This window comes from Uranotaenia lowii, chromosome 3 (genome assembly GCF_029784155.1).
Source record: "Uranotaenia lowii strain MFRU-FL chromosome 3, ASM2978415v1, whole genome shotgun sequence".
NCBI classification, from domain to species: domain Eukaryota; kingdom Metazoa; phylum Arthropoda; class Insecta; order Diptera; family Culicidae; genus Uranotaenia; species Uranotaenia lowii.
This window is the reverse complement of record NC_073693.1, coordinates 28,880,532-28,903,047: the sequence shown is the minus strand read 5'-3', so window position 1 is coordinate 28,903,047 and position 22,516 is coordinate 28,880,532. Positions and strand designations below refer to the sequence as shown.

General features: G+C 39.5%; 1 protein-coding gene across 2 annotated transcripts in view; it reads right to left on the bottom strand.

Moving 5' to 3' along the window:
• Positions 1–22,516, bottom strand: part of LOC129756702 (heparan sulfate 2-O-sulfotransferase pipe) — a 634,429-nt gene that overhangs the window by 59,514 nt on the left and 552,399 nt on the right. For both annotated transcript variants that reach the window (XM_055753686.1, XM_055753685.1), the window contains exon 4: positions 7,875–7,993. In XM_055753686.1, the coding sequence (XP_055609661.1) occupies positions 7,875–7,993 (119 nt within the window). The remainder of the gene's footprint in view (positions 1–7,874; positions 7,994–22,516) is intronic.

The window sequence follows — 22,516 nt, the reverse complement described above, 5'->3', positions numbered from 1 at the left end:
GGAAACAGAACTAAAGAAAAATTAACTTTACCCATGAATGTAGTGAAACTAATCAAAATATTGTTTAATTTATCATTATTATAGTTGATTTAATCATTTTACTATAGTTGAATCTACTATATTTATTGTTCAGTGCTAAACATCAATCATAGATGTATAGTTGAATCTATTATATCTATTGTTGAATGCTAAAAATCAATCATAGAAGTATAGTTGAATGTATTATTGGTTTGAGAGATATAACTGAATATAAGTGGATTATTTTTATAATTACTATACTCTTTTTCCGTGATGACTTTTATTTGCAAACTGAATTTCCTTATTGTTTTCAAATCCCTCTGAGTAGTTTTAATCTATGCTGCTCGAAATGTGCGGAACACGCACATCTTTGCTTTGCTCCAGGTTTGAAAACTCGCTGGATAAAAACAACTAAGAATTTTGATGGAAACAAATTCAGTTGTTTTCATCTTCATAAATGGTGCGATCCATTAACCGAAATTATCGATTTCGGTCAGATTTGGCGTCAGTTCACTAATCAAAGCACACCATGACTTGGTACCAATCCAACAAGGTCCAGATCGTACCGAAGGAGATGAATCTACCCAATTGTCCTCAAGCGAGACCAATCAAATTATTTTAGGCCCTTACCGAATTCCATTTGAGATAACATGTGAAGCCTACAGATTCTATCGAAAATTTCGCAAAGGACTGGAAAATCATCGCAGTCTTCGAACAAATATCCACTGGCCTACGTTTGACTGGAAACTGATTTTTTATTGATTCACTGTAAAAGAAGACCATAGGAAACATAAAAGTGGAAAAATTAATTTGCTCCTATATTGTGTTTAAACTGTTTATTTTAAATCGTGCTTAGACATGGTGGGACATCCTATAAATAAACTTAGATAGACCGACAATCTAGCAATTTGTCATCTGATTGTCAGAGCAATGTATAAACCGGGGCTGAATAACATTCTCTTCAGCCTCTGAAATGAACTTCAAAGTAGTTTTGAATACTTTAGTTTCAGGCTGATTAGCATTCTCTAGGAACACCTGCAGAAGTTGACAAATGACAGGCTAAAGACTTCAGGAAATGGAGTTATTTACTAGAGTATGACTAATTAAACACTGCACGATTGATAAACCAAACTTAATTTAAATATCATTTTTTTCATCTTATTATAAGTTCTTAGTCGTTCCTCAAGTTTAAAGCACAACAGACTATTTTCAACTCAATATAAGTTTAATTTTTCACAAAAAACATGACATCTGGTGACTCCTAACATGTGGTAGTTCAAAAATACAAATGTTAGAAATTTTTTTGTTTCTATTTTTGATTCTTATCTCTTATTGCTAATTCTGATATAAATAACTCTGACACCAACCGGAATTTCGGAACTACTGAATTCTGGCTGTTGGTCAATCACATGACACAATCACAGAGATGTTCAAGCTAAAAACAATCTCAATTTCCAAAATTGCACATGAGCCTGCGTACCAATACGGCTTGTATGCTTATTACAAACCTCGAGAGTCTGTCATATCATATCTTAGAACAAATTTGACCATCATGGAATAGAGCAGGTCCCCAACTGTTCTGCTCCCCAAAAATCGAAAACAGTTCTTTGCCGTAATGAAATGTATGTTGTAGATATGTACCCATCTTGTGTTTTTAAATCTTGTTTTCGTCACCAATTGCTGTGCCTTTACCCCCTTTCTGGACACTGGGAACCTGGACCATGGACCAGATGTCCCTCGGGAGTTTTTGCTCCAGATTGAATATTCATTTGATTTCATTTCATTTGCCCTCCCCATGATCGTGTTGTTTCTCCTGCTGCCCGGCAAAAGTCTCAAAGGGAAACACCCTCACCTTCGGTTTTGAAAATGTTCCGAAGCTCTCCAAATGAAAATGGAATTTGATTCTGCCGGCAATATGTGTTATTTTTTTGCACTCTTTTTTTCTATTTCAAAAACATACAAGGCAACCAACCGAGCGGCTGCCCTGGAGGAAAACACCTTGCGTACCCACTCATTCGTGAAATCGTCACTCAGTTTGTTTGTCCTGCGTGACTTGAAAGTGAAGACCGGGAAGAATGTTTAGAAGGGCTTTGGGAAGTGGCGGGTGGTAGAATTTTTCCTACGAAAAATAACATGTCAGATGACAAGATTGAATCCATATGCACTTTGTTGATTATCCTTGTGCTTGTTGCTTCGGTTTTTCCAGATTTCGGTGCCCGGGGCAGGTTTTTGGATTTGTGATTTGAACAGAAACTACCACTGAGGAGAACATTCAGCCAGCGCAGCACTGGGATTTAGTAGTTGGATTGGGGAAGAGCTGGGCTCTGAAGCGTAGAAAATGAAATGGAAAATTGAGACAATCTATTTTCGAAAAAAAAAACACATCAGAGAAACAATCTCAAAAAACGAAGATACTTCCATTGTCGTTCTTTCAAAGGACAATAATTTAATCCACCTTTGGCAAGATTTTAGTTTGATTAGCTGGGTGAACACCAACCAAATAGGTTCACTTTTTGACTATGGTAGTTCAAAAATGTCAATAATGACAAAATAAACAAAAACTAAAAAATAACAAGAATTACAAAAATGACTAAACTTACAAAAATGACAAAAATTACAAAAATGACAAAACTTTTAAAAATAACAAAAATGACAAAAATTACAAAACTTATAAAAATAACAAAAATGACAAATATTACGAAAATGACAAAAATGACAAAAATGACAAAACAGACAAAAATTACAAAAAATACAAAAATTACAAAAATTACAGAAATTACAAAAATTACAAAAATTACAAAAAATACAAAAATTACAAAAATTACAGAAATTACAAAAATTACAAAAAATTCAAAAATTACAAAAATGACAAAAATGACAAGAATTACAAAAATTACAAAAATTACAAAAATTACAAGAATTACAAAAAATACAAAAATGACAAAAATGACAAAAATTACAAAAATGACAAAAATGACAAAAATGACAAAAATGACAAAAATGACAAAAATGACAAAAATGACAAAAATGACAAAAATGACAAAAATGACAAAAATGACAAAAATGACAAAAATGACAAAAATGACAAAAATGACAAAAATGACAAAAATGACAAAAATGACAAAAATGACAAAAATGACAAAAATGACAAAAATGACAAAAATAACAAAAATGACAAAAATGACAAAAATGACAAAAATGACAAAAATGACAAAAATGACAAAAATGACAAAAATGACAAAAATGACAAAAATGACAAAAATGACAAAAATGACAAAAATGACAAAAATGACAAAAATGACAAAAATGACAAAAATGACAAAAATGACAAAAATGACAAAAATGACAAAAATGACAAAAATGACAAAAATGACAAAAATGACAAAAATGACAAAAATGACAAAAATGACAAAAATGACAAAAATGACAAAAATGACAAAAATGACAAAAATGACAAAAATGACAAAAATGACAAAAATGACAAAAATGACAAAAATGACAAAAATGACAAAAATGACAAAAATGACAAAAATGACAAAAATGACAAAAATGACAAAAATGACAAAAATGACACAAATGACAAAAATGACAAAAATGACAAAAATGACAAAAATGACAAAAATGACAAAAATGACAAAAGTGACAAAAATGAAAAAAATGACAAATACGACAAATACGACAAAAATGATAGAAATGACAAAAATGACAAAAATGATAGAAATGACAAAAATTATAAAAATGACAAAAATGACAAAAATATAAAAAAGTTATAAAAGGAACTTTGCAGGGAAATCGCTTGCATTTGAAAGCAGTTTTGTTTTGTGTTATTCTCCATTCATCGTTTCAATCGTTACGAGATATTGACTGATTTTCAGATTTCACAGATCGTCAGCCTTGTCAAGTACCTACTAGACATAATTTTTTTTCAATTTGTTCTTCTCCTTCTTTTTCTTTGGAAAATTCAATGAACACTTTTGGCTGGAAACCTGCAGATGCCCGCTTAAGGGGGGAGTAGGGTCTAACGGGTAAAAAAAACACCATTTTCACGAATATTTTTAAGAGCTATCGTTTAAGCATTGTTGAAAGAACATCCAGTAATTTTTTCGTAGAAAAATATTGAAAAATGAGCCGGTGACGGAGCACTTTCGAGGATACCTTTTAGAAAACAGGATTTGCGATGGACACTGTATCTCAGCACAGAACCATCTGAAGTCAAAAAATCAGAGCAAAATATTTTTAATATATGTTTTTCTGGGCCCCAACGATTTTATTGACCTTAAAAAAAATTTAATAAAATTTTAGTGGCTGTTTGAAGTAAAAACTACGATTTTTTACGAAAAAAACCGCCATTTTTTATCTGTAAAATCTCCCCAAAGTAAAAAAAAATATAAGCAAATCGTTGGGGTTTGGTATTTTATATGTAGAAAATATGTTCCAAATTTGAAAAGAATCGGTGAAGTAGTCTTCAAATGACGATGTCCACGGACTTTAAAAATGTGCTTTCGAGAAAAAGGCATTTGAAGTTTCTGCTCTCTCTCTCTTGCAGTATTAGATAAGAGGAGATAAAGGCCTATAATTTCTACAGTTTTGCTTCGATTGAATGAAAATTTGACACAACATTCTTGAAATGTTTTACAATAAGAAAATAAAAAAATAAAAAAATCGATTTTTTGAAAGTGTTAGACCCTACTCCCCCCTTAAGATTTGGTTTTTCTTTCCATTTCAATTTTTTTCAAAATAACTCTCCACTAGCAGTCCAAATATTTTGCGCACGATTTGGCCATCGTATTTTGTTTATGAAGGATTTCGCGCCAACTCGCTACAGTATCTGGCATGACCCTCTGAGAATTGTATGAAACTTTGTGTGTGTATAGAACTCACGTAATTAGGGAACCTGGCATACTTAGTTTTCCCAAAATATATCTAGACTAACATTTGAAAAGAGTCAAGCTTTTCAAGCAATTTTTTATGATCATTTTTAGCGTTTAAATTACAATTTTTACACAAATGTGGTCTACGGGAGAGTTTTAGAAATATGATTGAATTTTGAGAACAATTATCTACAAAATTATTTAAAATTTTAAATTATATTTTAAAAACCTACAATCCCTTGAATCATTTTTCTAAAGCTCTCTCATGAACCACATTTGTGTAGGAATGGTAATTTTCTAGCTAAAAATGATTACAAATTGTTTGCCTGAAAAGCTTGGCCCTTTTCAAATGTTATTCTAGAATTTATTTAGGAAAACTAAGTATGCCAAATTGCTTTACCAGGTAAAATCTTTATGCCCACAGAGTTTCATTGATTTCTGAGAGGGTCATGTCAGCTTCATGTCGATTTGGTGTGAAGTTCGTCTTATTTTAACGGTAGGAAGCTTTTAACTTTGTGGAAGTAAAGTCAGGCTGGTTTATTAGTCAGCAAGACCAGTGGTTGACAACCTTTTGAGTCGTAAAAGAGAAAACTTCAAGCAATTTATTGTTTTTGTTTTTAATAAAAAAATGAATGATCAATGAACATTAGTTTTACGAAAATAACTTAAAAACCATTGGAGTTTATTCCTCACTTTTGGATATTTCTTTTAAATCTGGATTCTTTTCAAAAATGAAAAAAAAAAAAAAAAATGTCCGTTACTGAATCTTCGTTCAAAACTTGTATGCTTTAAGAAAATATTGGCTGCAGGCATCACACTTGAAATTTTAAGTGTGTTCAAAGATTCAAATGTTAACTTTTTAAAAATACATACAATTTAATTAAAAATCAAACTGTTTCGGAGTGTAAAGGTCAACTTAAGAAGTTGATGATTACAAGTAGCCTGTGATTAAAAATTGATTTTGATTGTTTTCAAAAAGATTATCAGAATTGAAATTTCCATGTTAAACTATAATTTGTAATTCTCATTTCTTAATTTTGGAATTTTGTATTTGAATTTAACGTATCTTTTCACTTTTTAACCCGTTATTCATTGAGTAAGGTTTCCAGATTTTTTTCTGTACGAATCCAGGCCCAGTTTTTACATTTCAAACTCAAAACTGTGTAATATCCGGGCAAATCCAGCCAAAATCTTAGTATTTCCGGTAAAAAGCTTAGAGAAAAGCTAAAAAATAAACACACGAAAATTTTTTTATCAAGACACAGCTCAAATATTATCACAATTTCTAACAAAACATGCAAATTTATTTCGCTAAAATAAGTTGAAAATTTGGAATTTCGTTAAAGTTGTGAAAAATTCGAAAAACTGAAACCCTGCCTTTTTTCTCAATATTTGGAAAACCGACCGAACCGGGCATTTCCGGTTTTTTTCTTTGGAAATCTGGGAAAGCCCGGCTAAAACCGGGAATTCTGGAATGCTAATGAGGTATCTATATTCAGAAACATTGAAATTATTGTTTTCAATTTAAATAAAGAGGATATGATTGAGCTTGTTTTTTTAGTATTTTAATGTTGTTCGTGTCAAAGATGAAAATATTTTCCGAAATGGTTGATTAGTTCTAATATGATTTTGGAAATTTCAACTGATCAATTTTCATAGAGGAGTTACTTTGTTTCATTACAAAACAGAGGCTATCTAAGAACTACCTTTTGTAAATGATAAAGTATGATTTTCCTTTTAGCTACAGCTCAGTTTTAGTGTCCGATTGGTTCAAAAATCTACACATGTTTAAGAAATAAATAATTTGATTTAATTATTAGGTACTGAAAATTTCCTCAATTTCCTTTCAAGCATTCAAAAGTTATTGAGAATACAAAGTGTTACATTTTTTTTCGAATACACTCCTTGCTCAGTTAAATCATACTCAAAACTGTTGAGTGTTATGAATCCTTAAATTTTGAATGCATATTTTCTGAGGGGATGAAAATTCAAGTAAATTACTCATGTATTTCTCTATTCAATCTAACATGTTATATTATTTTTTGAAAGAGAAGGTTAATGAATCGCACTTCAGCGTTGTTGGGCAAAAAAGTTTAATTTTAAACTTTTTTATAGGTTTAGGACATTTTAATGCTCATGAATGAGGTTGGCAGACTTTTTTCAGCACGTATCCAATTTTATATAAAAACCTGGCATAATCCGGGAATTTGATTTCACAATTGACGACCATAAATTCGGGGAATATCTGAGCAAATTTTGTCAAAATCTAGAAACTACTAAAAAATATTATAAAAATTATAAAAAATTTAAATTTTTTTTTAATCAAAACTCATTGACAGATTTGCTTAAAAAATCTCGTATTCACAAAAATTACCATTTGTTTTTTTTTATTTGATTTTCACAATAAAGGGAATAAATTTGGGCAAAATTTGTACATTTTTCATGGAAATCCGGGCAACCGGGCCGGACTGTTCCAAAATTTTGCATTAAATATTCGGGCAAACCCAGATAAAACTAGGCAATCTGGCAATATTACACATGAAGGTTTTTTTTGTAAACCTTTATTTGAAACATGAAGGTTTTGAAGTGGTTTTGGTTCCCGGTTTTTTTTTACTTAAATTGAGATGAATGGTAAATATCATTTTGAATGTAATTGAATGTTCCTCAAACAGTTTTAAAAAAGCACAGAAGTTATACTAGAGACAATTTATGTAATGATTTTTAATAGACAATCTATACACTTTTCCGAATTCTCTCTTGTCTCAAATTTGTACGGTCAATATCACCATCTTTAAGTAATAAATCACAACCTTTATCACCAGAGCTTTATATCAGTCAAACAGTTTGCACCCCCTGCAGCGGTTTTAGATAATTTGACTACGCTTTGATTGCTTTCAAAGGAACGTTAAAAAGTGTTGTACACGTAAAAGTTGCCATGGAGCCTAACAACCCCTTCCCCCAAACCAGGACACAGGACACTCTTACCTGGCCGTTGCTTTTCAGCATCGAATATGCCTGGTGCAGATTACTTTCCCCGGGCCTCGGCTGCAAATGCTGCAGGCTGTTCTGATTGACGGCTGCTGCTGCTGCTATTCCGGAATCAGCTGGAAGCAAAACAGAGAAAAAAGAAAGATATGAAAACACACTTTTGAGTAATGGTTCCGAGCGGCACGTTTTACTATCAAGTGCAATAAATTTTCACGAAATCATCATGGAAGTGTGCATCGGTGGTTCGGTGGCGGTGCAATTTCATTTGCTATTGAAAGGGTAAAGGAGACAGATAGCTCCATTTGATGGTTGGAATGAGGAATGTTGTCGTAAAAATCGCGCTCGATGAATTAGCTGATTGGAGTATCATCGTGCATATTATTTCTCCCAGTTGCTTCAGTCGTCCATGGCTCGAGAAGATGAAAATTTCGCTACCATCATATCTGAAGTGACGAGATGATGAAGCGGGTTTTGGTGTATCATTATTATTACTATTGATATTATCATTATTTTTTACTTTTATGGATAACGCCGGCTGACGGTTTTCCCATCTGGGTTTTGATGATGCTGCAGCTGCTTGCTACTGGCTCGTGGGAATTGTAAAATTATTGCACCCGTTCAATGAAATCGATGGCGTTATTGGATGGGTTTGAGAATTATTTTGATAATATTTAAAATAAACATTAAATGTTGTTCAGTTTAAAACGGAGGAAAAATACCTTAACACAATCATATAACATAAATCTCAAACAATTAGGCCTGGGATAATTTGAATTCCTTCATTTGTCACTTGGAATTGAAACATCTCAAAGGCTGGATAATGGAAAATAAAGACTGTTCCAAAATTATAAGCACACTTAATGTAAACAGTCATTTTGAATCGATTTTTTTTTCGAATTCTACTGGCTGCATCCTTTTGTTTACACATTGCTGTACGTGATAACATCAAAACACATTTAGTTTATGATTACATTTCAAAATGCGTGATCTTACTCCGGAGAAGAGAAAAAGTACCATGTACAAGTGGTGTACTGTGAGTGAAATCTCATTGAGAAAATTGGCCAAAGAAGAGCATGTGAGCGTCGGAACGGTACGGACAGCTATTAAAAATATGGTGAACATTGTACATTTGAAGATGAACCGAGAAGTGGTTGAAGATTTGGTCTTGTAAGTTCTGCTATCGACTTGAAGGTCAGGGATACCTACAAACAGAAAACATCGGCTTCCGTTCGGAATGTGGCGAGAAAAGTCGACACCTCGAAGTTTAACGTGATGCGTGCTAAAGAGCGACTCGGTCTCGAGACATACCGGAAGCAGAAAAAAACTTAAAAGGTATCCAAACCAAGCCACTTCTGTCAAATCAAGAGCCCGGAAACTGTTTGATTCAATATTTTGCAAAAGTTCTGGCTGCATTATCATGGACGATGAAACGTATGTAAAATTGGACTATCAAACACGTCTAGTCAGTACGTCACATCGAAAACATAGAACACCCAGAGCTATATCAAGGAATGCCTCCAGAAGCGTTTATTGCCGATGATCAAGCAGCATGATCGACCTGTAATATTTTGGCCCGATTTGGCATCACGTCATTACGCCAAAGACACACTAGGGGCAGGGTGGATGGCAAAGGGGAGTTTGCCGGAAATGACAATCGAAAAAGAGGGTCCCCATGGGAGACCAGACCCGGGCCCTTAAGAAACGAGCCCGAGATCCTAAGGTCCGGCAGGATCCGGGCGAAAAAAAGGAAGGAGAGGAAGGCCAAGTTTCCGAAACGCCAGCTGTCAAAGCCAAACCCAAGTCCAAGCCCAAGCCCAACCTGGTCAGGGACAAGGGGGAGGCGTTGGTGGTAAAGGCACCGGAAGGTACCTACGCCGACGTCCTTCGTCATATGAGGACGAGCGAAAGGCTGGTAGGCCTAGGAGGGGACGTCAAGAGAGTCCGCCGAACACGCTCCGGCGAGATGATTCTCGAACTCTGACATGGCTCAACTGTAAAAAGCGCAGAGTATAGCGCGCTTACACAGTAAATAGTTGGCGAGGTGGCAGAAATGCGTGCCCTGAGCACCACGGTTACCGTCCGTATTAAGAACCTGGACGAAAATGCAAAATGTCTCCACTGCGGTGGAGGACACAAGGCTGGCAACTCTAGGTGCCCCACCTTTCAAAAGGCAAAGGCTGCATCTTTGCGGGAATAGAAGCGGTGCAGCTCAACCTCAACCACTGCCACTCAGCACATCAGCTGTTCTGGGAGATGGCATTTGAGGAAAAGCTGGACGTGGTGTTAGTTGCAGACCCGTATCGCAGGACCTCGGATGGCAGTTATTGGGTAACCGATAAAGCCAAACTGGCCGCGATATGGGTTACAGGAAGATACCCCATACAACAGGTGGTGTCGGCTGGAGAGGAAGGCCTCGTTATAGCCAAGGTCAACGGGATCTCTGGAGAGGTTCGGCGGCATGATTGACAAAATCGTTGAAGGTCTCACGGGCAGAAGCCCCGTTGTCATATGCGGGGACTTCAACGCGTGGGCCGTAGAATGGGATAGTCGCCTTACAAATCTCAGAGGACAGCTTCTACTGGAAGCCCTGACAAGGCTGAACGTAGACCTGAGGAATGTAGGCGATTCAAGGACCTTATACAGGAATGGGAGCGAGTCCAACATTGACGGCACCTTCAGTAGTCTGGGCTGGACGAGCGACTGGAGGGTAAGCGATGCCATCACCAATAGCGATCACTTTGCGATTCGTTATCGTATGGACACAAGTACGCGGGCAGGATGCTCACTTAAGAGAAATGCTTAACCATATTTCAAAGAAAGTTGAAGTTATCAAGAGAAACTGTAAAAAGAACTATTACGCAAATATTTTGAACAACACACCTCATTCAAAAATCTGGAAAAACATTAATTCAATGCTAGGTAGATCTCAAACTAACTCTGAGATAAACTTGAAAGTTAATAACATGATTATAGAAGATCAAAATGAAGTATGTCAGACATTTAATCACTATTTCACCAACGTCGGGAAAACTCTTGCAAATAACATAATCGTGGATCCAACATATAACAGTTTAGCGAATATTGACCGTGTGTCAAACTCTCTATTTTTACACCCAGCAACTGCTAATGAGGTTATCACAGTTATAAAAACTCTTAAAAATAAAAAAAGCAATGGTTCCGATATCATACCTACGCTTTTACTTAAAAATCACCATTTGTCATTTTCAAGCATTCTTGCTAAATGTTTTAACAAAATGGTAAAGTCTGGCATCTATCCAGAATGCCTAAAAACAGCTAAAGTGACTCCAATCTTTAAATCAGGTGACATCCTTGAGGTGAACAACTATCGCCCCATATCAACACTTAGCGTATTGAGCAAGGTATTTGAAAAATTATTAATACACAGAATTAATTGTTTTTTGAACTGAAACAATGTGTTGTATAATCTCCAATATGGATTTAAATCTGGGTCGAGTACCCTAACAGCTATCTGTGAGTTATTGGACTCAGTAATTGAAAAAATTGACTCTAAAAAAAATTGTAGGTGCACTTTTTCTCGACTTAAAAAAAGCCTTCGACACTCTCAACCATGAAATTCTTCTTCAAAAACTAGAGTGTTATGGTATCAGGGGCACTGCGAACAACTTGATACGAAGTTATCTGGCCAATCGTAAACAATTTGTTTGTTTAGGAACTGCAAGAAGCTCTTTAGAAGTTTCAGATATCAGTGTCCCACAGGGCAGCAACATCGGGCCTCTCTTATTTTTATTGTACATAAACGATATCAGCAAGCTACCTCTGCATGGTGTTCCCCGTTTATTTGCCGATGATACAGCTCTTTTTTACTCTGGCACCTGTCCAAATAGTGTAACCATGCTTATGGAAGAAGATTTAGAAATTCTCCATAGATACTTTTCCACAAACCTTTTGACACTCAACCTCACCAAAACAAAGTATATGATCTTCCACTCTTATCGAAAAAAAATTGAACCTCATAATAATCCCAAAATCACTGAAATTGCGATCGAAAGAGTGAACAACTTCAAATATTTGGGTATTACTCTGGATGAAACTCTGTCATGGAACAATCACATTGAAAATTTACAAAAAAAAGATCCCATCTTATAGCGGAAACTTATGGAGAGTCAAAGTATTCGTCCCACGCCACGTTCTGCTAAAATTCTATTTTGCCTTCATACATTCTCATTTATATTATTTGATCGCCATATAGGGAAGGGCATCTTTGTCCCTTTTGTTACGTCTACAATCCCTACAAAACCGATGCCTAAAGACTATCTTTAATCTTCCCCTAATCTTATCTTTTCCAACAGGTCACACAACATATTACCTCTAAATCAACTTTGCGATTTACAAACAATAATTTATGTATTTGATAATTTGCACTCTTCAAACAGTAGTCAAAGCCTTAGACTAGTTAGAATCCATAACACCCGCTTTTCTCATCACTTAGTACGCAGCACATCTTCAACTTCTCGTGGCCAACGCCGAATTTCTTTTATTGGTACAACCAAATTCAACGTTCTTCCTGAAGATATAAAAAATTGAACGAATAGAAACTGTTTCAAGACCAAAGTTATACATTATTTCAAAGAAAATTTTAGCCGTTGAACATCCAACCACTATTCAGAAGTTATTTATTATTTGTCTTGTATTTTTCTTAGCTGTAAATTTAGTATAATTAAATGTAGTTTAGTAAATTTTTGTAGTATTTCATATCAAATTTTAGTAAATAATATCAAAAATGTACATGGATCTCTTAAAAGGAAAATTATTTCCACTGAGATTCATGTTGTAATTAAGTTTTGTAACGTAACATCTCCTCGCACTAAGTTCTCAGCATGAGTAAATTTTTGTTCGCGTTTGTGTTTTTCCTTTTGCTGTCAGACATGCTGAGAACAGTTAGCGTCCATTACCAGTGGGCTCATATGAGCTTCTTGGTGTGGGGAAGTGTGGCGGGCCGCTAAGAAAAAAAAAAGGTAGAAGAGGTACGACAACAGGAGTCCCCGTCAGTGTTCAACGCAAAGCGAGTTCTGCCCTTTGCAGGGCAATCATGGCGAACAAAAAGGCACGATTCAGGCAACTATGCGAGGACGCCAACGAAAACCCCTGGGGCGAAGCTTACAGAATTGTCATGGCTGCGCGAAATCGTCAACGAGCTCTTGCCACAGCACGAGGAAGTTTCATGGCCGAGGGTCTCATATGACTGGGACACGCGTGAAGAGGAGCAGATTTCGCTGGAGAAACTACGGGACATTGCCAAGTCCCTCCAGCTGAACAAAGCTCCGGGTCCCCGGGCATCCCTAACATTGCAGTGAAGGCCGCGCTCATGGAACATCTCAAAAGTTCCGGTCATCAATGCAACAATACGTTGATGAGAGGGTCTTCCCCTCTTCGATTGGTGCTCCTGCCAAAACCGAGTAAGCCACCAGGTGACCCATCAGCTTATCGCCCTGGATCCTGCTGGAAAGTGCTAGATGGTCCAGATCAGGATACAGCTCTACACCGAAGGTGCGAACGGTCTATCCGATAAACAGTTTGGTTTTCAGAAAGGCCGCAGTACGGTGGATGCCATTCGACGCGTCATCGAAGGGGCAGATGATGCCAGACTAAAGAAGAGGAGAGGAGACCGGTTTTGCGCAGTGATCACTATGCAAGTCCGCCAGGGCGTCGGGCCTCGGGAATTGTCCACTCGAGCTTATGCGGGGAAAATGCCTTACCTTTAGTTTGGGGTTGATCCGAGGAAGCTGCCGTAGTTAGCGGTGGTGTTCACTAGACTGACGAGGCTTGGGCATTGACGTGCAAGCCCGTGTTGCCAAGAATCATTATGCGACCACACATCCTCCTACTTCCCTAAAGAAATTTGCAAAGGATAAAACTGACTATTTGTTCGGTTTCTTTACTTTTTTCCGATAATAATTTAGTTTTATTGATTTATTTTTTTTTTAGGTGTATTGTTAATAACTTCCGAAATACCATAATAAACTTTCAATAAAAAATGAACATTTTTTTTCAGTGTTTCGCAGTACCACAGTTGACCAAAACATTCTTGCTGTTTTCCCTCTTATCTCTTTCGCCATCAAAGGGTGCGGCGACCAAAACAAAAACAAACAAAGGATTGCAAATTTTAACTAAACGTATCATGGTAAGATGTTGAAATATTTTTATGATTTTTCCATTTATTTTAGGTTTATTTTTACTGGACATCCGGATCTTATGATTCGTTTACGGTGTGCATGTCGTAAACGTAGTTTTGAAGAAAAACTGAAGGCTGTTTAACTCTTGTGGATCGACGGACATTATCGGTTGGAGAAATTGCTGGAGTTTTCTCATGTTGCTCAACTATAGAATGCTGTTGATCACCTGCATTATCGGATGTGCTTTTAATCTGCCTCCAAACGTGAACCTTCTTGGTCTGGGAAACGTGCCGTTTAAGGAGTTGTCCAGCTTCATCATTCAGTAAGAGATTGCCATGATTTTCCTTCAGAACGGTGAATTTCCGAGGATCAAAACGTGAATCTCCTTTAGCTCGTGTGTGGCGTTCTACTATGACGGTATCTCCGGGTTTTATACGACATGAGCGAGCGCCGCGTTTTTTATCCTCTCGTTCCTTAGCTGTAAGCTTAGACATTCGGTCCCTAGAGTTTAACAAGTCGTCATCTATTTGAACTTTACCGCGACATATTAACGGAAGATTTCGCTTTATTTTCCTACCCATCATAACTTCTTCGGGCGGAACTTTAGTTACAGAATGGGAGGCAGCGTTGTAAGCTCGCACAGCAGCGTTAAGTTCCTCTACATAGTTAGTTCCTTTCGTATGTGCTGCTGCCATTGCTTTATTTATCAGCTTCATACAACTCTCTGCTAGGCCATTTTGCTGAGGATGCAGGGGCGTAGAATACAAAACGTTTATTCCGCGTTCTTTGCAATACTCCTGATAATCGTCGCCGTTGAATGGAGGTCCGTTATCAGACTTCATATTCTGTGGAAAACCTTCCTTTTCAAAAACGTCGTCTAATATTTTCCGAGTATTTTCAAAACTCGTTGATTTTACGGGTCGCGCGATTATATATCTAGAGTGGTAATCAATAATGACCAGAATAGAAATACCGCCAAATTTCTGATAAGGTCCATTGAAGTCCAAGGCCAACGCTTCCCAAACCGTTTTGGGTGAAAATGTTCGTTGCATTGGTGTGGTTTTTTCAGGTTTACCGTTAGTTGCACAAATTTGGCAAGACTCCACCCAAGATTCCGCATCTTTGGACATACCTGGCCACCACACGCGTTGCCTCAGAATGCTTTTCTGTTTAGCTGAAGAAGGATGGCCTTCGTGGGCTACTTCCAATGTGGCTCGTCGAAGCGACTCCGGAATCACTGCGCAACCTGTCAATTAGGAAGTTTATTTTAATTATGCGAACCAAAGGAGACAAATATAATGATCAACCTGTTTTTATCAAAATTCCCTCTTCCACAGATAAATCTTTGCTTAGTGCCTCATATCTTTTGAGGTGTTTAGGCCAAACTCCTGTCTCTAGGGCGTCTTGTACTTCCGTGAGTTGTTGATCGGACGCGGTAGCTTTTTTAATCTCGTCTTCAGTGATGAACTGTATCGTGTTGGCCTGCAGGGAGGCTATTTCCCAGGGACTAACGTGCTCTTCGAAGGGCCCATCTTCACCTTCGTATAACCGCGATGACGAATCTGCAATATTATCTTGGCCCCGAACGTATTCAACTTCAAAATTGTAGGGACTAAGCCTAAGTGCCCAACCGTCCGCGCGTGTTAAGGCTCGTTTAGAAGCTTCTCGCGATCTGTTAAGTATAAAGGTGAATCCCTGGGCGTCAGTACGAAGAGTGAATTGCCGCCCAAGCAGAAAATACGCAAAGTGTTCGATAGCCCATACTGCACCCAGTGCTTCACGTTGGTTTTGAGGGTATCGTTTTTCAGTTGGAGTGAGTGCTTTCGATGCAAAAGATTATTCGAGGTGGGTGCTTAGCATCGTCTTGCACAAGGACGGCTCCAAGAGCATTAGGGGAAGCGTCTGTGTACAAGATTGTTTTTGAAGACTCCGAGAAATACCCGAGTGAGATTGTACAATGCGTGATCTGATCTTTCAAGGATTCAAATGACTTAGTTTGGTCGTCTCCCCATATCCATGTGTTAGAACTGATATTTGCCCACAGGGGGCTCGCAGTGTCCGCAAAGTTACGGATGTATGGACTGACATAGGAAGCTAAGCCCAGGAAGCTTCTGAGCTCTGAAGTAGTTGATGGTTTCCTGAATTTTCGAATATCTGCTACTTTGGCCTCATCGATGTGAAAGCCGTGTTCGTCTAATTCGTGACCTAGAAATTTTATTCTGGTTTTGTCGAATTCACATTTTGAAGCATTAATGGTGAGATTATTAGATCGCAGTATTCTGAGGATTTGGGCAACCGTCCTGCGCAGTTCGTTCAAGCTACCGGCGTACGCAAGGATGTCGTCAATGAATACGATTTTATTTTCCACGTTTTCTAGGATCCGAGACATTTCGCGTTGGAATATCTCAGGAGCTGCATTGACCCCGAACATTAATCGCGTGAAGCGAAACATACCCGTTTCCGCTAGGAACGTCGTTAAGTCTCTAGAACTCTCATGAAGCTCCAAGTGATAGAAAGCATTCGAAATATCCAATTTAGAAAAATATCTAGCTCCATGTAGCTTAATTCTCATCTCGTCCAAGAGAGGCATGCGATAATATTCTCGCTTGATCGCGCGGTTAGGAGCGCGCATGTTCACGACCAAGCGAAAATCGTTTCTCCCTTTGGGTACCGCTGACATCCCACTTATCCAATCGGGGGCGGTCGTGACTCGTTCTATAATACCCTGATTTTCCATTTCTTGGAGTCTCGATTTAGCACTTTCTCTAAAGGCAGCGGGGACGTTAAAATAAGCGTTTTTCGTGGGTGGTACAGATTTGTCCACGCTAAATCTTATAAGAACACCCGGCACTTTAGGAAACTTTTCGAATTGCTCCACAGTTTCACAAGAATTAACAGAAATTCCTACTCTTAACAATTTCAGATCTCCTGCTGTTGCTCGTCCTAACAAAGAACGGCGCCCTGCGTCAGCCACGAGGAAATCAGCCTCTATAGAAGGTTTGCTGTATCCTAGAACTTCTACCCTAGCTTTGAAGCTACATCGGACAGCAATAGGGTTACTAGATGCATATGATCGCAGGTCTGTGCATGTGTCCAACTCAATTGGCCTGAGAAAAGCCTTGCCAGCGTGAAATTCACTTTTAAGACGTCTCCAATCATCACCACCGATGATGTTGACGTCAGCTCCAGAGTCTATGAGGAAACGGATTGGACTTGACGAACCAAGGCGACAATCGATGAGGGCGTCTGACAAAGTCAAGATATTCAACTCTTGGGCATGCGGTTTCTAAAACAAATAAAAATAAATGTTTTCCATTTTTGTTTTATTTTTATTTTTATTTTTTTTATTTCAATCCTTTTTAAATACAAGTTTCATGAAATGTTATTCAGTAGTAGTTACCTTCTTCTCATCTTCTGAATCGCTCCATCCTGGAGTATTGACATGAATGTTGTTGGCGTGTCTTTTCTTTTGATGACATGTGGCTGCAAAATGACCTAGCCTCCCGCATTTTTTGCAGTCCTTATCTTCCGCAGGACATTTGCCATATTTATGAAACAGATGATTACATTGTGGACATCTTGATCTACGACCCTGTTTGTAGTTTGCTTCATTACCATGACGTTTTTTCTTGGCGTTGAATGTATCTCGTGTAAAGCTTCGGTCACGCTTCATGGCACCACTTTCATTGGGCGTCCGCTGAGATCTACGATCTACTGCGAAAGCCTGTTGTGTTTCGGTGGGAGTAGCTTCTGAAGGTAAAGCTTCTTCACGGGTGGCCAACTGTACTATCTTAGTGGAGCTGTACTCATGAATCCTTGATTCCTTCGCCAGTGTTCTACTTCGCATCCCTTTCAACAATTGCGTCCGTACGAAGCGGTCCTGGTCGCCGCTGCTGTACCCACAGAGGCGAACTTTCTCCATGAGTCGAGCGTGAAAGGTCATCGTTGGTTCATCTCGTTCCTGTCTCATTGTAGAGAATGACTCATGTTCCGCCGTGATGTCAATCATCGATCGTAAGTAATCTTCGATATTTCTGATGAATATGCGGTAGCAATTCGGTTCAAGGAGGTTTGGGCGAAGTCTGGCCGCCCTAACTATTTCTTGAAGTTTTTCCCCCATTGCGAGGAACAGGAGTTGAGATCGTTGAACCGAATCATTAGCGTTGTAGAGGGACGCCGCAATTTCAAAACGATCGATGAATCGTATCCACTGTTCCCACATTTTGTTTGCGGGGACATCGTTTGGGAACGGTTGGATACTCTCCCAACGGATGATGTTGGTACCTTTAGTTGAATTATTGGCGACATTCCAACTGCGTTCAACATCGCTAGGGGAAACGTGCAACGGGTTTTGGTGATTTATCGAGTTGAAAGCTTTTTCCAACGCACGTAACTCTTCTCCAAAACGATTAATCCTTTTGTGGAATTCGTGATCGGCGTGGGGCATCGTTTCTCTTTCGTTTGCGGCGTTGGTCTCGCGTGGCGATGAGCCACCCACAATAGTGCAGCTAGGTGAAATGTTGTCTACGTCAAGGTTTTCGAAGAATTCACTAGCTGGTCCTTCTGACTCGAAATCGGGAGCCAGCACGTATTTCCCTCCGGTGTACATTTTTATGAGTTTTAGTTAACCTGTGAGAAAAGAAAACTGCTTTACTCAACGGATCAATACCGTTTCAATAATGTAAACGCGTTTATCGTGAGATTATGGGTACATAAGCAAAATATTTGTATGTTAGCTTTCGGTATCAAATGCCCGCTGCGGATTTGTGAGGGCCAATACTCAATTTTTACAAAATAAGGTTAGATAATTTTCCGGTCATCGACGACCCGTTCTGCAATTTTCTAATACTTATTGGACCCTATCGTTGCGGTGGTCCGCGATCCTCAGTTTATACAGGGGTTATCCTCAATTCGCACATCGTCTTTACGGTCGTCCACGATCCGTGTTTTGCGAGAGCGGTTGTCCACAATCCGCGATTCATCGCTGCGGTCGTCCGCGATCCGCATTTCACTGTAGCGGTTGTCCACAATCCGCTCTTCGTCGTTACGGTCGTCCATGATCCGCAAATTTGAGCTCAGCGGTCGTCCGCGATCCGCAAGTTGTCGTTACGGTCGTCCACGATCCGTGTTTTGCGAGAGCGGTTGTCCACAATCCGCGATTCATCGCTGCGGTCGTCCGCGATCCGCATTTCACTGTAGCGGTTGTCCACAATCCGCTCCTCGTCGTTACGGTCGTCCACGATCCGCAAATCTAAGCTCAGCGGTCGTCCGCAATCCGCAAGTTGTCGTTACGGTCGTCCACGATCCGTATTCCGCTAGAGCGGTTGTCCACGAACCGCGATTCACTATTACGGCTGTCCGCGATCTGCATTTTACTGTTTCGCTTGTCCACAATCTGCTCTTCGTTGTCATCCACAATCCGCAAATCTTCCATAAAATAAACCGAAATTTCACGCATTTAAAAAATTCAAGGAACAAGGAAATCCTCGTTCTCAGATAAGCTGGTAGGTATTTAATTTCCAACGTTGACTTGGGAAGGTAATTTAAATTGTCATCACAGTCGGCCATATTGTACAGGTATCTTAATTTTTTCATTTTCACTGATAGTAGCCGGAATTGCCGTCAGGTTCGGCCATCTTGAATAGGTAACAAATTATAGAGCTCACGATGGCTAAAGGTAGCCATCTTCTATTTTTTTTTGTTCAATGTTGGCGGGCAATTAATTGGACAATTCCCAACCGGTTCCAGAGAATCGAATGATTAAACTAGCAGGATCGCCATTATGCAAGTCCGCCAGTGCGTCGGGCCTCGGGAATTTTCCACTCGAGCATATGCGGGGAAAATGCCTTACCTTTAGTTTGGGGTTGATCCGAGGAAGCTGCCGTAGTTAGCGGTGGTGTTCACTAGACTGACGAGGCTTGGGCATTGACGTGCAAGCCCGTGTTGCCAAGAATCATTATGCGACCACACAATCACCCTTGACGTGAAGAAAGCCTTCAACAGCGTCAGTTGGGCAGCGATTGTGTCGACGCTCATTCGTATGAGGATTCCGGCATATATCTGTGGGATGGTGGAGTGTTACTTCCGTAATCGCCAACTACTAACAATGGAAACAGTGAGTGTCTCGGCAGGGGTTCCCTAAGCATCGATACTTGGCCCGGTATTGTGGAACATCGTTACGACGAACTTCTGAGACTGCGTCTCCTCACGGGAGTGAGACTTGTGGGATTCGCCGACGACGTGGTTCTCCTGGCATCGGGCCCATCAACCTGAGAGGTCCAGCTACTCGTCACTGTAGCGATTGAGAAGGTGGAAAGTTGGATGCGATCCTAGAGCTTGCGTCTCACCAACCTGATTTTAGCACAATCAGGGACGATTGCAGCTTGACCCTGCGCAATCGAATCCAAGCGTACGATCAAGTACCTGGGGGTGATGATTGACGACTGGTTGAGCTTTTCGGCCCACGTCGACTACGCCTGCAAAAGAACGGCTCACGGGCCATGTCGAACATCAGCGCATACCGACGGTGTCCTCGGTAGCTGCTGATGTTATGGTAGGGGTCATGCCAATCTCGGTTTTGCTAGAGGAAGATATCTTCTGTTACGAACACAGGCACATGCTCAATGTGCGAAAATATGCCAGAGAGGCCTCGATGTCCAGCTGGCAGCACCAGTGGGACAGCTCGGAACGCGGCCGGTGGACCCATCGCATGATCCCTAAAGTCGGATTTTGGATAGATCGGAGACATGGAGAGATTGATTTCATCATGACACAGTTCTTGACGGGTCACGGATGCTCCATTCAGTACCACTATTGGTTTGAACACGTGGCCTCGCCATTCTGCCCAACCTGTGGTGACACAATTCCCAAGAAACATTAGGCCTTAAGAGTCTAATAAAACTAATGGTGTTACTTATGTTGAGACATAAGAGCACTTAGTGTTTCACTGTCCGAGGTTCGAAGGGGTTCGCACTAACATGCTTGCCGCTTCCGGACCAGACACGACAGCCGACAACATCGTGCGGAGGATGTGTGAGGATGTGTGGGGATGCCAATACTTGGCGCGTGGTCAGCGATGGGTTCACCCGGATCATGACTGCCCTATAGAGGAGTTGGAACCAGCACCAGTTCGCGACCTGTGTAGGGTGACTACTTCGTCGGGGAGCATCTGAGTAGTGTAAAAGACCTGTACGTGTGCTGTGACAGACGCGAGTCTAGGATAAGCTACTCTCGATTCGACACACAGCGGGCAAAAAGCCTAGAGTTGCCATCCCCCAAAGTTGCCAGCCAAAGAAAAGAGGAAGACGGGATCACGGTCGGAGTAGAATGCCCTTTCGGCGGGGGGTATTCGAGTAGTGTGCTTCCGATCCTAGCAGTAAAGCATACAAAGATAAGACTCTAACTTCTGCGTATACCGAGTCGAACTTCGCAGTCGAACTCGTAAGGGGAAGAGTATTCACACCGGGGAATATTCTCGGGTAGAGTGACTTCACGTCGTCAGCGGGTAAGTCATTCGAGTCGGTGTAGGATGACGTCTTCGTTCGGAATCTTCCTAGTAGTTTTCGTAAAGTCCCGGACGTGTGCTGTGACAGGCGTGAATCTAGTATAAGCTTCTCTCGATAAGCCATCCAGAGGATTCAGACCAAGGTTTTGAAAATGATTTTGCGGCTTCCACCTTGGCACAGCACCGAAGATCTTCATCGGATTGCGGGCATTGAATCAATCGAAGAGATGGCCAACAAAATCATCTCCAACTTGAGGCAAATCGATGTAGTCTTCCATCGCAGAGATTCGTTCTCTTTATAATTAGTTTAATTTTAGGATAGTTTTTAGTTTAATGTTTAAAATATTTTTGCCATTTCAAGAAGTTGTCCTACATTAAATACTTGATTGCCTTCAGCAAATTTAAGCCTTATAAATAAATTTTTATTATCTAGTAAACAATAGGGCTGTATTAATGTAATAGAAATGTAATGTTGAATTGATTCAAATAAAGACATATTTAAAAAAAATAAGAAAAAAAGCTTCTCTCGATTCGGCACACGGACGGCCAAAGAGGAGAGGGCCTCGAGACAAACCAAGCGGAGCCACGATCTCGAGTCGTTAGAGGAGAGGTCATTGGTCTCTTGTAGTGGTCTTGAACAAAGGATCTCGAGTCAGCAGAGGAGAGATCCTTAGTCTTGATATTTAAAAATTAAGAGACTAACTACAAATACAAATCTACACTGAACACAGAACACTAAGAATTCTTCTTCGGAATATAACCTTCGAAACGTCAAAATCAAAATGCTCTGAGAAGCGGTTGAAGGTCTTAATGACGCCAATTATCGAAGAGTTGGCCTCGTAATTGTTCAGTCTATGAGGAACGTAGAGCTGAAGATCCCGATAATTCATAACTCAAGGTCGGACGCTAAGTGGAAGAACTTCCAAAAGTGCGGGAGAGTCGATTCTTGATAAGAGCAGATCAGCGATGAAAGACGCACG